Source organism: Taudactylus pleione, unplaced genomic scaffold (assembly GCF_031769625.1).
Source record: "Taudactylus pleione unplaced genomic scaffold, aTauple2 ptg000757l, whole genome shotgun sequence".
In the NCBI taxonomy this organism is placed as follows: domain Eukaryota; kingdom Metazoa; phylum Chordata; class Amphibia; order Anura; family Myobatrachidae; genus Taudactylus; species Taudactylus pleione.
In genome coordinates, this window is record NW_028285159.1 from 3,124,158 (window position 1) to 3,141,080 (window position 16,923).

At 44.2% G+C, this 16,923-nt stretch overlaps 1 protein-coding gene across 5 annotated transcripts in view; it reads left to right on the plus strand.

The window, feature by feature from the left end:
* Nucleotides 1-16,923, plus strand: part of CNTLN (centlein) — a 505,942-nt gene that overhangs the window by 84,799 nt on the left and 404,220 nt on the right. For all 5 annotated transcript variants that reach the window (XM_088457338.1, XM_088457337.1, XM_088457336.1 and 2 more), the window contains exon 3: nt 2,841-2,929. In XM_088457338.1, the coding sequence (XP_088313464.1) occupies nt 2,841-2,929 (89 nt within the window). The remainder of the gene's footprint in view (nt 1-2,840; nt 2,930-16,923) is intronic.

The window sequence follows — 16,923 nt, forward strand, 5'->3', positions numbered from 1 at the left end:
CCAGGCTGGAGTTATAGTGCCTATTCCATTCTCCCAGAGGGGCCAGGGTTTCTATTCAAATCTATTTTTGATGCAGAAACCCAATGGGTCGTACCGTCCGATTCTCAACCTCAAGGCCCTCAACAAGTCCTTGCGGGTGCCGCGTTTTCGGATGGAGACCCTATGGTCCATCATTCTGGCGCTGGAACCTGGGGATTACATGGTGTCATTGGACATACAGGACACTTACCTGCATGTCCCTATTCTTTTACGCCATCAACAGTTCCTCAGGTTTGCAATCCGCAACGATCACTTCCAGTTTCGGTCGTTACCTTTTGGCCTGGCAACAGCACCACGAGTGTTCACCAAGGTCATGGCGGGTTATATGCGGCTGCAGGGAGTCCGCTTGTTGCCGTACCTAGACGATCTTCTGTTGGTAGCAGGATCTCCAGAGCTCCTTCTACGCCACTTGCATCCTGGTCTGGGCAGAGCGCAATCTCCCTCAACTGGGAGGCGCACCTTCGCAGTCGCCAGGACGTTCATCCGGGGGAGTGGTCTCTGCACCAGGACGTCTTTCAACTTCTGGTGGACAGGTGGGGTCTTCCAGAGATAGACCTCATGGCATCACGGCACAACAACAAGTTGCCGGTGTACCGGTCTCGCACAAGAGACGAAAAGGCGTCTCTGGATGCTCTGTCTGTCCAGTGGACGTTCCGGTTTGCTTATCTCTTTCCTCCGTTTTCCCTTCTTCCACGGATAATCTGGAAATTCAAACAGGAAGGAGGGACGCTCCTGTTGATAGCTCCCGCGTGGCCCAGGCGGCACTGGTTCTCAGACCTTCAGAGTCTGTCCGTGGACATTCCTCTGCGGTTGCCACTACGACCAGACCTGCTGTCACAGGGTCCTTGTCTTCACCCGGACCTGACTCTGCTGTCTTTGACGGCGTGGCTGTTGAGACGGCCATGTTAAGGTCCAGGGGGTTTTCCAGCTCTGTAGTGCGGGGATCATTTAGCGCCCGATCAGTGTTCGGGGCTAATTGGATATGGCCCTTAGTCTATTAGAGGTGCGTTCAGAAATGTGGAGCCACTTTGCATCTTGTAGACCGTTGACACATGAAAGCTGAAATAGGCTTAGTTTAAGGCAGAGGTTTCCAAATGCAGTCCTCAAGGCACCCCATTAGTTCAGGATTTACAGATATATATGGTCAAGCACAGGTGGTTAAATCAACTGAGGCACTAATTAAGTCACCTGTGGTCAAGAATGGATATCCTTAAAACTTGGACTGTTGACATGAAGGCAGAGTTTGGGACCTCTGATTTAAAGTGTGTGTGTATATTATCTATCTTGGTACAGTTCTGTTTATACATCTATCCTGGTACAGCTGTGTGCTACTGTTTTTGTGTCTGTCATTATCTGTAGATAACATTTTATATGAAATAATTTGGTAAATTGTTATATTCTGTATACTCTTTTGGTCAGTACTGCAGGCACCGCTAATGGTGTTTTTTTTTGTAATATGCTGTTGATAAACTTCTAAGTATGCAGTTCTGTGTTCTAATCAGCAGGCGTGAAACAAGTATGCTCGACAATCCTTAGGTATGCTGCAGATTGATTCCTTGCAGGCCTGGACAGCTGGAAATTCTGCTTTCCGTGCCAATTTCAGTGGGGATGTTGAGCTTTCTTTCAAAAGATGTTGTTTGGCTCTTGTAACTATTCAGGGAGCAATTTTAGTGTCTCTATTAATTGTGCCAAGATGTTTGAAAAGCTGTTTAATAATTAAGAGAAATAAATACTTTCATGCCAGAGATATTGAGAATGCTCATTTACATCCAGCTTAGTGCCCCCCCCCCCTCCCCCCCCAAAAAAAGTCAAGTGACTTTTGATAAAAATGGCTGCATCGCCTACATTTATAGAGGGAACACACATATACAAATAAACATTTACAAGCAACCCTTAAAATAGCACATATAACTTTCTCAGAGCTTTAATTACTTTTTTTTTTTTACTTTAGAAGTTGCATTTATTCTAATTTCATCTGTTAGCAATGTTCTGTGTTTTAGTAAAGAACTGAATTGGTCATACAACACAAGGCATGTTTGTTGTGCTTCGTAAACATATTCAGTCGCAAACACATATACAAGTGTCGTATATCAAATTAATTAGTGCAGGCTTCTGAAGCGGTTTGTCACAACTCCGACTAACACGCATTTTTGGGAGAAAAAATGTTTGGCGCACACGGAGTCTACCTCGCGTTAGGCGTCTTGTGCTTCATGATGTATTGAGGCTAGGTGTATGAGGACACATCTCTATTGTTACTGGCTGATACATTTAAAAGATCTGCAGGTGGTGATAAGGTTCTCAAATGTGATCCTGTGGAGATTTGCAAAACATGTACTGCCTTGAAGACCAACTTTAGGATACACACTGGTCTATAGTATACAATGTAGGGGAGAGAGTATAAAAATTTACTTTCTGTATCAAACCTATTTACTTCCATGCATACATAATATGACCAACAGGCGACCGATCTAAGCGTTCTAAACACTCATTCTCCCACCTTGTGTTAAGATGCATGTCTCTTCTTGCTAGCATATTCTCTCTGGTCTGGTACGGGTATTGAGCACTCTGATCCACACAAACAGCAGACTTGGAAGACTTAATGCAGCATGTCGTAGCTGCAGTTCTAGTAGAATTGTTTTAAACACTACTGCTATTGTGATCGCGATTCAAGCCACTCACTGGGCCAGGGGGAGGAGGTTCCCGGAAAACTGGACCCCTCCGCGTTTCCCTTGGTTAAGTACCATTTTTAGCTATTTTTCTATTAACTTTGACAAATTGCTTTCTCTATTCTCTCCATCCAGGCCGACAAAGAGTTTGTATGGTCCTTATGGAAGCGTCTTCAAGTATCCAATCCAGACCTAACACAAGCTGTTGGCTTGGTTGTAGACAGGTAAGGACATGTAATTCACAGGATATAGTTTTTTGACATCCATTATATATGCAGCACTGATCCTATACTAGTTTATTTAGGTACCAGTTATTTAATACAGGTTGAGTCTCCCATATCCAAATATTCTGAAAAACGGTATATTCCGAAATACAGAATTTTTTAGCATGACTTAGATAGTGACACCTTTTGCTTTTTGATGGTTCAATGTACAAAAACTTTTGTTTAAGGCACAAAATTATTCAAGATAAAGTATAAACTTACCTTCAGGCTTTGTGTATAAGGTGTACATGAAACCTAAATTAATTTCATGTATGTACACAAACTTTGAGCCACAAAATTTTTGAAAATATTGTATAAAATGACCTGCAGGCTGTGTGTATAAGGTGTGTGTATATATAATACATAAATGCATTGTGTTTAAACTGGGGTCCCATTCCCAAGATATTTCATTATGGTATGCAAATATTCCAAAACACAGAATATTCCAATATCCAAAATACCTCCTGGTCCTAAGCATTTTGGATATGGGAGACTCAACCTGTATTTGTTTGTCATATTAAATATACAGAGTGAGTAGAACAAACTCAATAAGCACATGGTGAATGTATTTAACTTAAGGTAGTTATTGCCATTGTGATTATCAATGGAGTGACTGCTTTTTAAAATGTTTGTGACTGAATGACAGAATATTTTTGATTCCACTGGATCTTTGAATATTACCGCCAGTATCAGTCTGTTACTGACTCCGCCCACTGTGTAGTGGGTGTGTAACTTGCTGCCACCACCAAGCTCCTACACCAGCACTTGGAACTGCTTACTTCCACCCAGACTCTTAGGCCAGCACCAGGAAATGGCTTGCTTCTGAGTATGTGTGGGCACGCTGCTGCCACACTTCCTGGATAGTGTCAACGAACTTCCACTGGTCTCTTACTATGGACCAGTGTCTGCAAGGTAGCTGTAGACTGGAAAGGGTGGGTCGCGCTTCCCAAAGAGATGGTGAAGTGGAACTTGTAAGTGGGAGAAATAGGAAGGGTCAGGTAGGTGCTGCAACGTATGCAAGAGTACCAAATCTTGCTAGGCATATACACTGAAAGGAGGATAGGTATACGTGCGCTCCTGTGCGGGGGAAAGGAGTGTAGGATATGTGATGTGGGGGTCTGGGGGTGGGAGGGGTAAAGAAATGGAGGGGATGTACTAATGTGTGGGTGGGTGAGCGGAATGAAGACTGACAAGTGAATGCGGATCCAACCTAATTTATTGGGTAGACACAGTGCTCCAAAAGGTGGTACCGTGGGTTGGTACCCAGTGTAAAGTATTATAGTCTCGGTGGCCCCACGGTTGGGGGGGTGGGTAGACCCTTTTAGGGGGCTCCTTTTACGTGCGGTCCTCACTCCTGCACGTCCCCCTGCTGGACCTTTGGTCGACAGACTTGTGGCAACCGGGGTGTAGGGAAGGCTAATAGCCTGGATGTCTAACGAAATGGCGGCGTCCCGCTCTGCTGCAAGGTGGAATTACCTAATTCCACCTTGCAGCAGAGCGGGACGCCGCCATTTCATTAGACATCCAGGCTATTAGCCCTCCCTACACCCCGGTTGCCACAAGTCTGTCGACCAAAGGTCCAGCAGGGGGACGTGCAGGAGTGAGGACCGCACGTAAAAGGAGCCCCCTAAAAGGGTCTACCCACCCCCCCAACCGTGGGGCCACCAAGACTATAATACTTTACACTGGGTACCAACCCACGGTACCACCTTTGGGAGCACTGTGTCTACCCAATAAATTAGGTTGGATCCGCATTCACTTGTCAGTCTTCATTCCGCTCACCCACCCACACATTAGTACATCCCCCTCCATTTCTTTCCCCCTCCCACCCCTAGACCCCCACATCACATATCCTACGCTCCATACTACACTCCTTTCCCCCGCACAGGAGCGCACGTATACCTATCCTCCTTTCAGTGTATCTGCAAGGTAGCTGGCAGGGGGCTTTCGCTTGGAGACACTGGGCTCAATCCAGAACAGCCAGAGAACGGAATACCATTTTGCACTATTCTAGTGGTCACAGGATACAAGCAGATGTGTCTTCTTAAGGCAAGATGTTTAATTCTCAATCACTTGAAAAGGACAATTCTTCCACAGCATACAGGTATTCGTCAGAAGTACAGACCTCTGAGTCAGAGGATATACATTTTCAGAGCACGCCGGCCCATCTTTTATCTGGGTCAAGCACACAATACCACCACCATGGGTCCTTTTAACCAATCAAGCTACTTGCATGCTTTGTGCACACGAAAATATTGGATAAGAGTATCAACTGCAATGTTATAGTTTGCATCTGTTTTAAAAAACAATCAAGATTTCTGGTGTTAAAAATATATTTTCCTTTAATTAAAACATCAATATAGGAACACATACCACATGCAAAAATATAAGGTGAAATAGAATGACTTATACAATTGTAATTACATTGGGTTCTACCTGATTAAACAGAGCGATAACGACATCGTTCTAGTTCAATCGCTTGTTAATTGTGCAGTTTAATGTGGAATACGACCAGCAATGCGCACTCCTGCTGGTCGTTTTTTTTACAACTATCATCGCCCGAACATGTGGGTCAATCTGCCGATAATGACAGATTGGCCATGTTTGGGGATGAGGGAGGTTGCATACACTGAACGACTGATCGTCATAGAGTGTGGAGGTTTTTGTAGCTCCAAGAAAATAATTAGCTGGCTGCATTGGCCTGATCTTTCTGTTCTTCCTCATACAACTTTGAGCTATGAGGCTGCAGAGGAAGGCATTCTGAGAAGGGTTTGGGGGACACAGCAGCATTAGCTGCAACGAGGGGGGGGGGTCGAGCAGGGCACGTTCTTTGGGCGCCTTCGGTCGCAGTCCAGGGCATGTGTGGTCCGTGGCACTACACATTAAAACAATCATGGCGGCGGTGTGTTTGTATTGGAACTGCAGTCAATAAGAGTCAGACAGACTCTTATTGGCTGCTGGAGCCGGGCTGGAGCTCACTCATGAGCTCTGCCATCCGCACTGGGTGAAGGGAGAGACGTCATGATGTCTCTCCCATAGTGCCGAGCGGGACGGGGGCAGCGGACAGTGGCAGGCGCGGGTCCGGTAAGTATTATAATGTGTGTTTGTGTCTGTGTATTTTATGTCAAAGGCACTGCTAATTGGGGGCACTCTATAAGGGGCTCTGTATATTGGGCACTACTGAGGGCACTGCTTAAGGGGCACTATATAAGGGACACAACTAGGGGCACTGTATATTGGGCACTACTGGGGGCACTGTATATTGGGCACTACTGGGGGTACTGTATAAGGGATACTGCATACAGCGGGGCTTTGCATAAGAGGAACTACTACAGGGGACATTGCATGAGGGGCACTGCTACAGGGGGCATTGCATGAGGGGCACTACTACAGGGGGCACTGCATGAGGGGCACTACTACTGGAGGCATTAAGATGCATATGGAATGAAAAGGAATGTTCCCAGACTGACGAGAAACGGTGGTGTCATGTTGACACGCTCCATTTTTCAGAGGCCATGCCCCTTTGTGTCATGTGACCACTCTGGGGGGCCGGGGGTGCTCTATTTTCCATCTTGCCCTTATGTTTAGTGTTTAATGGTGTTTCCCTATGACGCTAGTGCTACTTAACCTAAAATCACCTTGACGTGATGTATGCAATGTTTTCTTTTTTTTTTTAACAGTAATGGTATGACAGTGTCCTAGAATCCAGCACAGTAGATGCGATATTTGTCTTATGGCTCTACTTTTTGGTGGCTGAAATAATGAATGTGGCAACAGCCTGCCCTGTAACCTGTGTCCAACCCTGCTAGCTACCCAGGTTGGATTGCCGAGTCACTGGACCAGGGTTATATTTGGGGGACCTGTTTACACTGAGCTTTTGACCCGGGTTGACATGGCAATAATCCAGGTTATTTGGCCAGTGTGAAATACCCCTTTTCCACTACCACAAAAACCTGTGTTATTGCCGGTTCACTGCTCTTTGGAAAAGGCTCCTAGGAAAAATCCCTGGTCGCCAGTCAGCTCCAGGCTGGTGTTCAGGGAAGAGCTGGAGTTTCAGGCGCTTGGTGATGACCTCCTCTCCAAGCACCTGCACTGCACCAGTGTGCAATGTGAACGGCGCTGACCCGGGATATTTCCAGGTCGGCGCTGCAGTGGAAACGGGGTGAATCCCGGGTCTGACCCGGCTTGGAACCATGTTTGGTGGAGTTTGGTGGAAAATCGGTGTATATAAGGGATATTAGTGAGTATTTACTGATCTCTTAAAAATGTCTGACCGAATAAGTATACATTTATTGTAGTACAAGCTTACCTTACCAAACTGTTTCTAATAGCAAGTGTTAGTTTCTACTATATTAAACAATCATTTTTTCAATTATAAATGAGACAAAAGTCCGATTTGAGTGATTGCATTAGTGACATGAAGATATTTGTTATATAAATCATATGAAAAAATCCTTGCTTTGCACCATGCGGAATACTGGTCTTGTTTCTCTAATTCTACATAATGTTAAGGAATTGAACATTTGTGGCCTTGGGGTAGATGTTGATATTTCTTTTCGTATTGTCAAGAGTTCAGTGTTGCTACTTTTGGCAATGGAATACATGCATGTGTACTGTCCATGGAAAATATCCAGAATCCTAGATTTTTAAGAATTTGTTTACAACGTTTCTTTAGGGTTATTGAGTAGCAAATACACTATTGATATTTGGCTATCAAACAACATGCAAGGTTACGTGTTGAAACATTATTATAGTCCTTGACTTGCCTAAGTTCCATGTTTAGTGCATTCTGAAAACACATACCGGTGCATTGTTCCTCTGAACAGTTATATTGAATATTCAGATATAAATAGCAAAAAGAGGAACTACTTTGCTGTGCAAATGAGCAAAGGCCTTCGGGACTTCAGAAAACCTCCAGATAATTATGCCAAGCCATTGTAACAATCTGTAATGTTCTTTCTAACTACTTGAAATACTATTGATCTTTGTAATATGCAAACAGGGTCACTTGTTTTCTTTGTTGCTGTGTGATTGTATAATGCAAAAAGGTAAGAGGGAGGAGCTTTCTTAAATCCACCTGGACTGATCTTCTGTGAAGGAGGTTTTCTTAAAAATTCTTTGCTCAGCCCTATTCATTTCTTATCCTAATTTGAGAATGAAGTGACAATGTGGTGTTTGCATTAATGTACAGGCATTTGCATATTCCTATCTTGGAAGAGAAAATTGTGTTAGTGTGTGTTCATTCCTTGTGAGTTGTGATCATCCGAAGACAGTATGAGACTTTTTTATTTTATTTTTTTTTTATCTTTTTTTTTTTTTTTAAATAGTGTAAGTAATTAATTATTCAGTTTCAGTGTAATGTCTTACTTGGTCATTTTTATTTTTTTCCAGCACTTTCATCCTTTATTGCATGTTAAATTTTAAGATGTGTTTGTTTTTTATTTTTAATCCTTTATTTACTGTCCGCAAATTACACAACACTCAACTACGATTAAACAATCCCTATAATCACTTATTTGTTCAATGTATGGATTACAAAGACATGCTGTCACTGCTGCTAATATTTTACAATGATCCTAAACTTTTCTGGTGTAAGTATAGGACCTACAGAATTGGATGGTTATTTAGCTCCCAAAATACATGCATGCAAAATGCGTGCATTCGCATGTTTGCAGAGTTGTACCAATTTTTTTCACCCACTCCCTATGTATGCTTAGTTTGCTACTAGTCAATGTCAGGATCAGTTCACACTTGCACCTATCCTATACCATACCTTTTTTTTTTTTTTCTCCTCCTCTCAGGAGTGATCACGAGGGAGGGTCAGGCTCTTAACGTCATTAGGTCCTGTCCACTTCGTGGCATAATGTCACATATTGTGGGTTTTTGAGAAGGCTAAATGACACTATCCTCATATTGGCCACACCGCCTCCCTACAGACTCGCAATTCCTGGTATTCTACCCATCCTGCCCCTTTAACGAGGAAGTGGGTGAAATGCATGAGAACCACCCATTATTCTAGGAGTCCAGTGGCTGATGTTAGTAGGTAAGTTTGTAAAGGGTATACCTCCAAACAGGTGTATTTACACTTATTTCCGACTTTGTATAATCTGCAGTTCTGTTGACTCGCCCTCACAAAACTTTGCCTATGTGAGTGCCCAGTTGTAAGTGTAGATGTAATCAAAATGCTTATGACTCTGCATCACCTAAAATTGTGTACACTCTATTTTGCAGTGTGAGCACAAAGAAGATCTGCTCCGCCAACAGGCAAGCACTCATCTTCATCATAGTGCATAATAATTGCCATCTGGCTTCTCAAAGCACAAAACTTGTTAAACAAAGCCCCTTTTTTCTCCTGCCATGACTTCTATTCCCTCCCCTCAGGGTACACCTAACTCCGATAACCTTTATTTAATAAACTACACTAGAGATTAATCCTACATTGTGTATTAAAATACCTGTATAGACTAGGTTTGTTTTGCAAAGTATTTAAAATGATTAAAACCTCATGACGTCAGTGGTATTATACTTTTAAAATAATGGGTAAAAGAGGAAATGGCATCTGGTCTTCTCTGTGCTCCAAAGCATACTAGCTAAAAAGGTAAGATGTAAAATCTAACCCATTAGCCATCACTTAATGTGTGAAGCCTCCAATCTGCTCCCCAAAAACCATAATGGTTGGACAATCAGAGATACAGTGATTCAGGATTCATTATCACTATATTTGGGATGTTGAGGTTTATCAACTTGAATAAACTTTGATTTTGAAAGCATAGTTGCTCCGTGAACCAAATTCCTTAGCGTTCCTTCCAGGCTGTTTCAGCAGTGCGCCGTGCCCTGCACGATTTTAAAATGCCGGCTTTGAAAAATAAGAGTTATGGTAGACTTGCCTTTTGTTAACTTTTTCTTCGAAGTCCATAGGGTCCACAGGGATACCATGGGGAAATGTGGTTGGAGTGGTCCAGGCACCAAACAGTTAAGCTTTCAGCTCCCAGGGTGCCTCAGGTCCTCCTCCACATATACCCTGCTCCTGGCCACATGCATTGTTTTTGTAAAGCCCAAGGCAGGAGAAGGAAGGACAATGTACACCAGAAACATTCACACACAAGATGAGGGAATCCGTGACCAAAAGAAAAATGACCTAATGCAGCCAGGTGCGTCAGGTTGGGTGCCCTGTGGATTCTATGGACTTTGAAGAAAAAGTTAACAAAGGAAAGTCTACCATTACTCTTATTTTCTTCTTCATGGTCCATAGGGAGTCCACAGGGATGTCCTAAAGCAGTTCCCCTAAGGGTGAGGACACTCCTGAGCAGAAAGGAGAATCCACCACCCAAAGGAAGCATCCTGAGAGGCAAAAGTGTCAAAGATGTAGAACGTAAGAAAGGTGTGGACATAAGACAACGTGGCAGCCTTGCACAATTGTTCAGCAGAGGCACCACGTTGAAATGCCCACGATGGTCCCACAGACCGAGTAGAATGTGCTGTCACAGTGTTTGGAACAGGGAGATCAGCCTGCTTGTAGGCCTGAGATATAGTCATGCGCAGCCATTGAGCCAGAGTTTATTAGCTGGCGAGCCTTGTTTGTGAAGGCCATACAACACAAAAAGCATCTGATTTTCTACAAGAGTTTGTATGATCCACATAGATACGGAGAGCACGAACCACAACCAGGGAGGCTTAATCTACAGAAAGGTCTGAAGACTGGAAAGCTGGAACGACAATCTCTTCATTCACATGAAAATGAGACCCTACCTTAAGAAGGGTACCCACCTGTGAACGGAGGACAGCTCTATCCTGGTGAAAAATCAAAAAGGGGGAGCGACAAGAGCGCTGCCAAATCAGAGACTTTGTGGGCAGAGGAGATGGCGAGGAGAAAGTGTCTTTGCTGTCAACCACTTCAAATCTACTGAGTATAGAGATACAAATGGGGGAGCCTGTAGCCCCTTGAGAACCAAAGACAAATTCCACCATGAATGGCTGAACTCGGAGAATTCCCTGAAAAAAAATCTTAACATCCGGGAGAGAAGCCATCCTTCGCTGGAGCCAAACTGACAGCACAGAAATCTGTACTCTCAGGGTGGCCAGGTGGAGACCGAGGTCTAACCCAGCCTGGAGAAAGTCAAATTCCTGGGAAACCCTAAACACCTTGATCATACTCTCTATGGGAACACCATTGACCAAAGGCGTGCCAAACTCTTTAATAGATGCGGGCAGAGGAAGGCTTTCGTTCACTAACCATTGTCTGAATTACAGCGCTGGAGAAACCTTTGGCTCTTCAGATGGAAGACTCAAGAACCACACCGTCAAAGCCAGATGAGGCAAGTCTGGATGCAGTCCGATAGAACCGGCCATAGAGGAAGAGGAAACGTAGTGTCTATGGATAATTCCATATGTCTGTGAGCCAATGGTGCCTGGGCCAAGCAGGAGCTTACTAGTATTACTGTGCCGCCTTCCTGCTTGAATTTCCTGAGGACCCTTGGGAGGAGGGAAATCTGAGGAAAGGGGTACACCAGGTTGAAGTCCCACTTTACTGCCAGCACGTCCACAAAGGCGGCTGAGGTATTTCTGGTCCTGGACCCATACCTGGGGACCTTGTGGTTGTGACGTGAGGCCATGAGGTCTATGTCTGGTAGTCCCCATTTGTTCACCAGGAGTTGAAAACCCCCCTGGTGGAGAGCCATTCTGCGATGTGCATGTCCTAACGACTTGGGAAGTCCGCTTCCCAGTTGAGGACTCCCGGGATTTATATTGCCGAGATAGCCGGAAGATAACCCAGATATGCCCAGATCAGAATGTTTGCCACTTACTTCATGGCTGCCTGACTTTGCGTGCCTCCCTGATTATTGAAATAGGCTACTGTAGTTGCGTTGTCGGACTGGATCTGGACAGGCCTGCCTTGGAGTAGGTCCTGTGCCAGGATGAGCACTTTGTATACTGCATGAAGCTCCAGGATGATTATGGGACAGGTGACTTTCCTGATTTGTCCATCTTCCGTGAAAGATATGATGACCTGCCTCCGCTCTCTATCTGTGAAGACTGGCATTCGTAGTGAGGAGCACCCAATTTGGAATCCAGAATGGGCGATTCTTGTCCAGATGAGCCTTTTGTAACAACCACGAGAGAGAGAGAGAGAGAGAGACGAACCTCCAGAGTGAGAAGAATCCTCTGGGACCATATTAGATGATACTGCCCGTTCCACCGGGAGAGAATCAATTGTTGCAGAGGCCTGGAGTGGAACTGACCATATTCTGCCATGTTGAAGGTGGATATCATTGACCCCAGGACCTGCATCGCTGATAGAATGGATACCCTTCGCTTGCAGACTCGCAATAATAGTGCCGAAATCTTGTCCCCTGGCAGAAACACACTTTGTGCCTGAGAATCAAGAAGTGCCCCCAGATGTACCATCCGCTGTATTGGAGAAGGGGAGGATTTCTTCAAATTGATGATCCTGTCATGCGTCTATAGGCCGGCAATGGTCAGTTGGAGATGATGATGTAAAACTGCTGGAGACTGTGCTAATATCAGGAGGTCATCCAAATATGGCAGTATTCTGACGCCTGAGGTAGGCAGTCATAACCACCATTATTTTGGTGAAGATCCAAGGGGCCGTTGATAGGCCAAAGGGCAGTGCCTGAAATTGGTAATGTTGCAGGATAGCAAACCGTAGACATTGTTGGTGGGATGGCGTAATAAGCACATGCACGTACGTATCCTGAATGTCCAGGGAAGCAATAAAATCCCCATGTTCCATTGCTAAAATAATTGACCGAAGAGTCTCCATACGGAACTTGGGTACACTGATAAACTAGTTGAGGGTTTTAAGATTTAGAATAGAGCGTTGAGACCCATTTGGTTTCTGAACCAAAAAAAATGATTGGAATTATAACCCCTTCCATTGTGAAACCACAGGAACTGGGATTATCAACCTCTTCCTGCAACAGGGAGTAAATAGCTTCCTGGAGGGCCAAAGCCTTGATGGAATCTGATGGGGGAGTTGTAAATAAAAAAAACTTCTGGGGAGGATGCCTCTTGAAGGTGAGGGCATACCCCTGAGAGACCATTTATCGAACCGATGTGTCTGTTGTTGTTTTTGATGCAAGTAATCTGCAAAATAAAGAAGTCTGCCTCCCACCCTGGGATCTCCCAGGAGGAGACCCGCCCCATCAGACGGAGGGTTGTCGTCCGACTTGGAAGCTGGACGTCTGACCAGCCAGGACCTCTAAGTTTGCTGCTTGGTGGTCCTGCAAGAACTAGACGGTCTGGAGAAAGGCTGTCCTTTTGCTCTTCCCTGAGGGCGAAAGAACTGAAGAGGACTGCTTAGACTTTGATGGCAGACCTGCAGATTTTGAGGCTTCCAGAGTAACCACTATCTTATTCAATTCTGCTCCAAAAAGTATGTTCCATAATAAGGCAGGAATTCCAGAGCCTTCTTGGAACCCGCATCTGCTTTCCAAGATCTTAACCAAAGGGCTCTACGAGCAACAACTGAATCTGCAGATGCCTTAGAAGCCAGGGGTCCAGCATCTATTGCAGCTTCTCCCAAATAGGATGCCGCTTCCTGTATGTGGGAGATATGTCAGCTGTTCTCTGGTAGCATTTGGTTGAGTATCTTCCAATGCCCCCGTCCATTCTTCAACAGCCTTGGAGCCATAGCCGGCCGAGTAACTGCTCCACACAATGAAAACACTGATTTAAGACCTGTTTCAAGTTTTCTATCTGTAGGATCTCTATGGGAAGATGCGGACAGTATAGGCAACGTAGCACACCTGACTAAATGTGTCACATGAGCATCCACAGAAGGAGGGACTTCCCACTTAGTACATTCAGTAGGTGGGAAAGGATACAAAGATGCTAATCTTTTTGTAACATGGAACAGTTTATCCAGACTACTCCATGCTTCTCCAATAAGTTCAGTGAGCTGCTCAGACTAAGGAAACTCAGCTTTTACCACCACCTGGCTTTTAAACACTGGAGCCCTAGGTCTAGGAGCTGACTCATCCTCTATATTTAGGATTGATTTGACCGCACTCACCAAAGAAGGGACATCCACTGTAGAAGGATAGTACTCCTCTCCTGAGATAGATCCTGGAGAAAAACCCGGCGCATCATCTTATTCCTCCGATGATGCGTCTGAGTCTATATGCTGGACAGACTAACCAAATGATTTCGTCCACTTAGGTGCTTTAATGGCTACCGGTCTGTTTGTCTGCAACTTTTGTTGAAACGCAGTAGCTGACTGGGCCGTACTCTGACTTGAGTGGGCATAAATATCCATTCAGGAAGGATGTATAGGGGAGGCAAACATAGCAGGCTGGAACTGCTGTAGGCCTTCCATTATGGGAGGCAGCGTGGGAGCAGATAAACGGTCAACTAGCTCCTTCATAACCTGAGACGAGGAGGACACCCAAGATGGCTCCTGTACAGGGGCTGGTATACTGGACTGGTGAGGTGGTTCTTAATAACAAATAGCACGCAAACCATCCATGTATAAAGTCTCTGAGGGGACAAGCCCGCCAAACAGCTTTTACATGAATCCAGCAGCGGGGCCTCAGCTTCCTGTTTACCCTTATTCTTAGACATAATAAATAAGTGCAAATAAGCACAATAAATGTGAAGTACAATTTGAGAATCAAAAAAAATAAAATATTCCCCACACACCTGTAGCAAAGGTTTGAGAATAGAAGTGATAGTTATACCTGACAGTACAGAAAATAAAGGCAAATAACACAGCAGAGCTAGCAAAAAAATCACATACAATGCATATACAATATACTTTCAACGTCTCAAAACACAAGGCTTGGTAGGATTTTGAGCGCTGTATAACCTGGCCTCTGGGGAGAGGTATACAGGGAGACTAGACCCAAAACCTCCTGAGACCAGCAGATTCAGCACAACAATTATAGTGGTCGATCGGCGTCTCATATACAGAGGAGGGTAGGAGGAGCAACCCAGGCGCAAGAAAACCTCAGCTGGATCGGCATCTGGGCTGGGGGAGAGGCTGCTATTCTGTATTAATACCCCGGGTGTCCTGGTCTTATAACATGGCCGCCTCCACTGTCCCTGACGCCAGACTGACTTGCCCCGGTGGTCTAGTGGGGGAGTGGAGGCAGCGGTCGCCCCACTACAGCAATCTCCAGCAGGTCTCCAACCGCCGGAGGTACGGACTGCCACGTGGTTCCCCACGAACAGGAAACCACCTTACCTGTGTTCCCATGCTTCCGGCTGCAGTCCCAGCATCGCCACTAGCCAAGCTCCGCTGGTGCCCGCCGAAATCACCAGTCCGGTTACTGGTGTTGAATCCTGCCGCACCAAACGAAAAACTGCCTGTTGCCAGGGGCGGGGGTATATGTAGAGGAAGACTTGAGGCATCCTGGGAGCTGAAAGCTTAACTGTTTGGTGCCTGGATCACTCCAACCACTTTCCCTATGGTGTCCCTGTGGCCTCCCTATGGACCCTGAAGAAGAAATTTTCTTTACTACCTTATTCTTTCATGAAACACTTTTAAAGCAATAGATGTCAATTGTAGGGTTTAGGGCACAGTTTAGCTTGCATCTGACAAGCTGTCCTGTAGCACCTCCTATTATTACAGCACCTCAATGTTTATACTGGTTTGGGGAATAAAAAAATGGGAATCGTCTCGTTCTAAAAAAAAAAAAAGAAATCATAATCTTCACTAGAAGATAACACCCAATGCCTGTCAAGTGTTGTACAACTTCTCCTCTTGGGCACATGTGGTTAAACATAAATAAATAGGCACCCCTTTATTTTTTGTCAGTGATTCACCAACATTACAATTATTTTTCCCTTAAAAAGATCTACCCTCCAGTTATTCTCGATAAAAGTATAGTCTATAAGACTTGTCATTATAGTGTAGGTACTTTGCTACAACTCGTCTTCTGGTATCCATCCTATGACATACTTATCTTCTAATGCCAGAGTTTCTATAGTTTTGGAGCACAAGTCCTTGTTCTGTAGAACGTTAAAATATTCTGCCAGATAATTTAATTGCTGATTGTTGTTCATGGTACTCATTACTATCAAAGCAATACTGCATACATGATTAACATAGATTTTAGTTTAGAGATTCTTCTTGCTAAAGCTTTACTATTCTATTTAGCTTTTACCAAATATACTTGCTAATTGGTTATTTTTGTAGTGAACTTGCTGCGTTTCATTAATATGCCTGCGAAGAATTCTTTTGTTTGGTTTATACTTCTGCAGTAACCATCTTCATTATGTTCTACAAATGCCATATACATTGTGTTTTCCCTAAGCTATTTTTTATGCAGTTATGGGAACCTAATAAATGTTACCCATGAAGCAGCAGATTTGAGCCTTCTTTTAAACACATGTAGTACTGTGATTTTACTAATTCCCTATCCAAAGATCTTTGCTAACATAATTGTATTCTTTTCTCTTAAAGAGAATAAACGTGTTTAATATAGTTCGGTAACATTTGTTTGCATACGAAACATTTACAGTTAAAATTCTTGGCCTTGTTGTAGCTGTATCTCAATTTTTTTTCACACTAAACACTTTGTATCAAAACGATGTTGCAAAATGATAACTAAAAAAAGACACTGTTGCCTGCATTTTAAGTGCTATAATGCCAATTGTCTATATCCGATGAAATGTTAATATCTCATTTCATTAAACATTCCCCTAGCATCAAACACAAGTCAACATTCCATGGAGAAAAGAAGCATTATGCAGCCCGCATGTGTGCATATCTGCATATCGGAGCACAAAATATTGACATGATAATTGCAGTCAAGCCTGAGTGAACAGTGGCCACTGGGATTTCAGCTGGTGTTGTACCAACTGGATGGCTGCTCAGGACACAGTTTGAAATTCAAGGTGCAAGTTAGCACTTTATTCAGCACAGAAAGGCATCATTTAAAACTCCTCAGGGGATACCCTGGTGAAGCGCAGATGTTAAAGCAGTCTGTTCACAA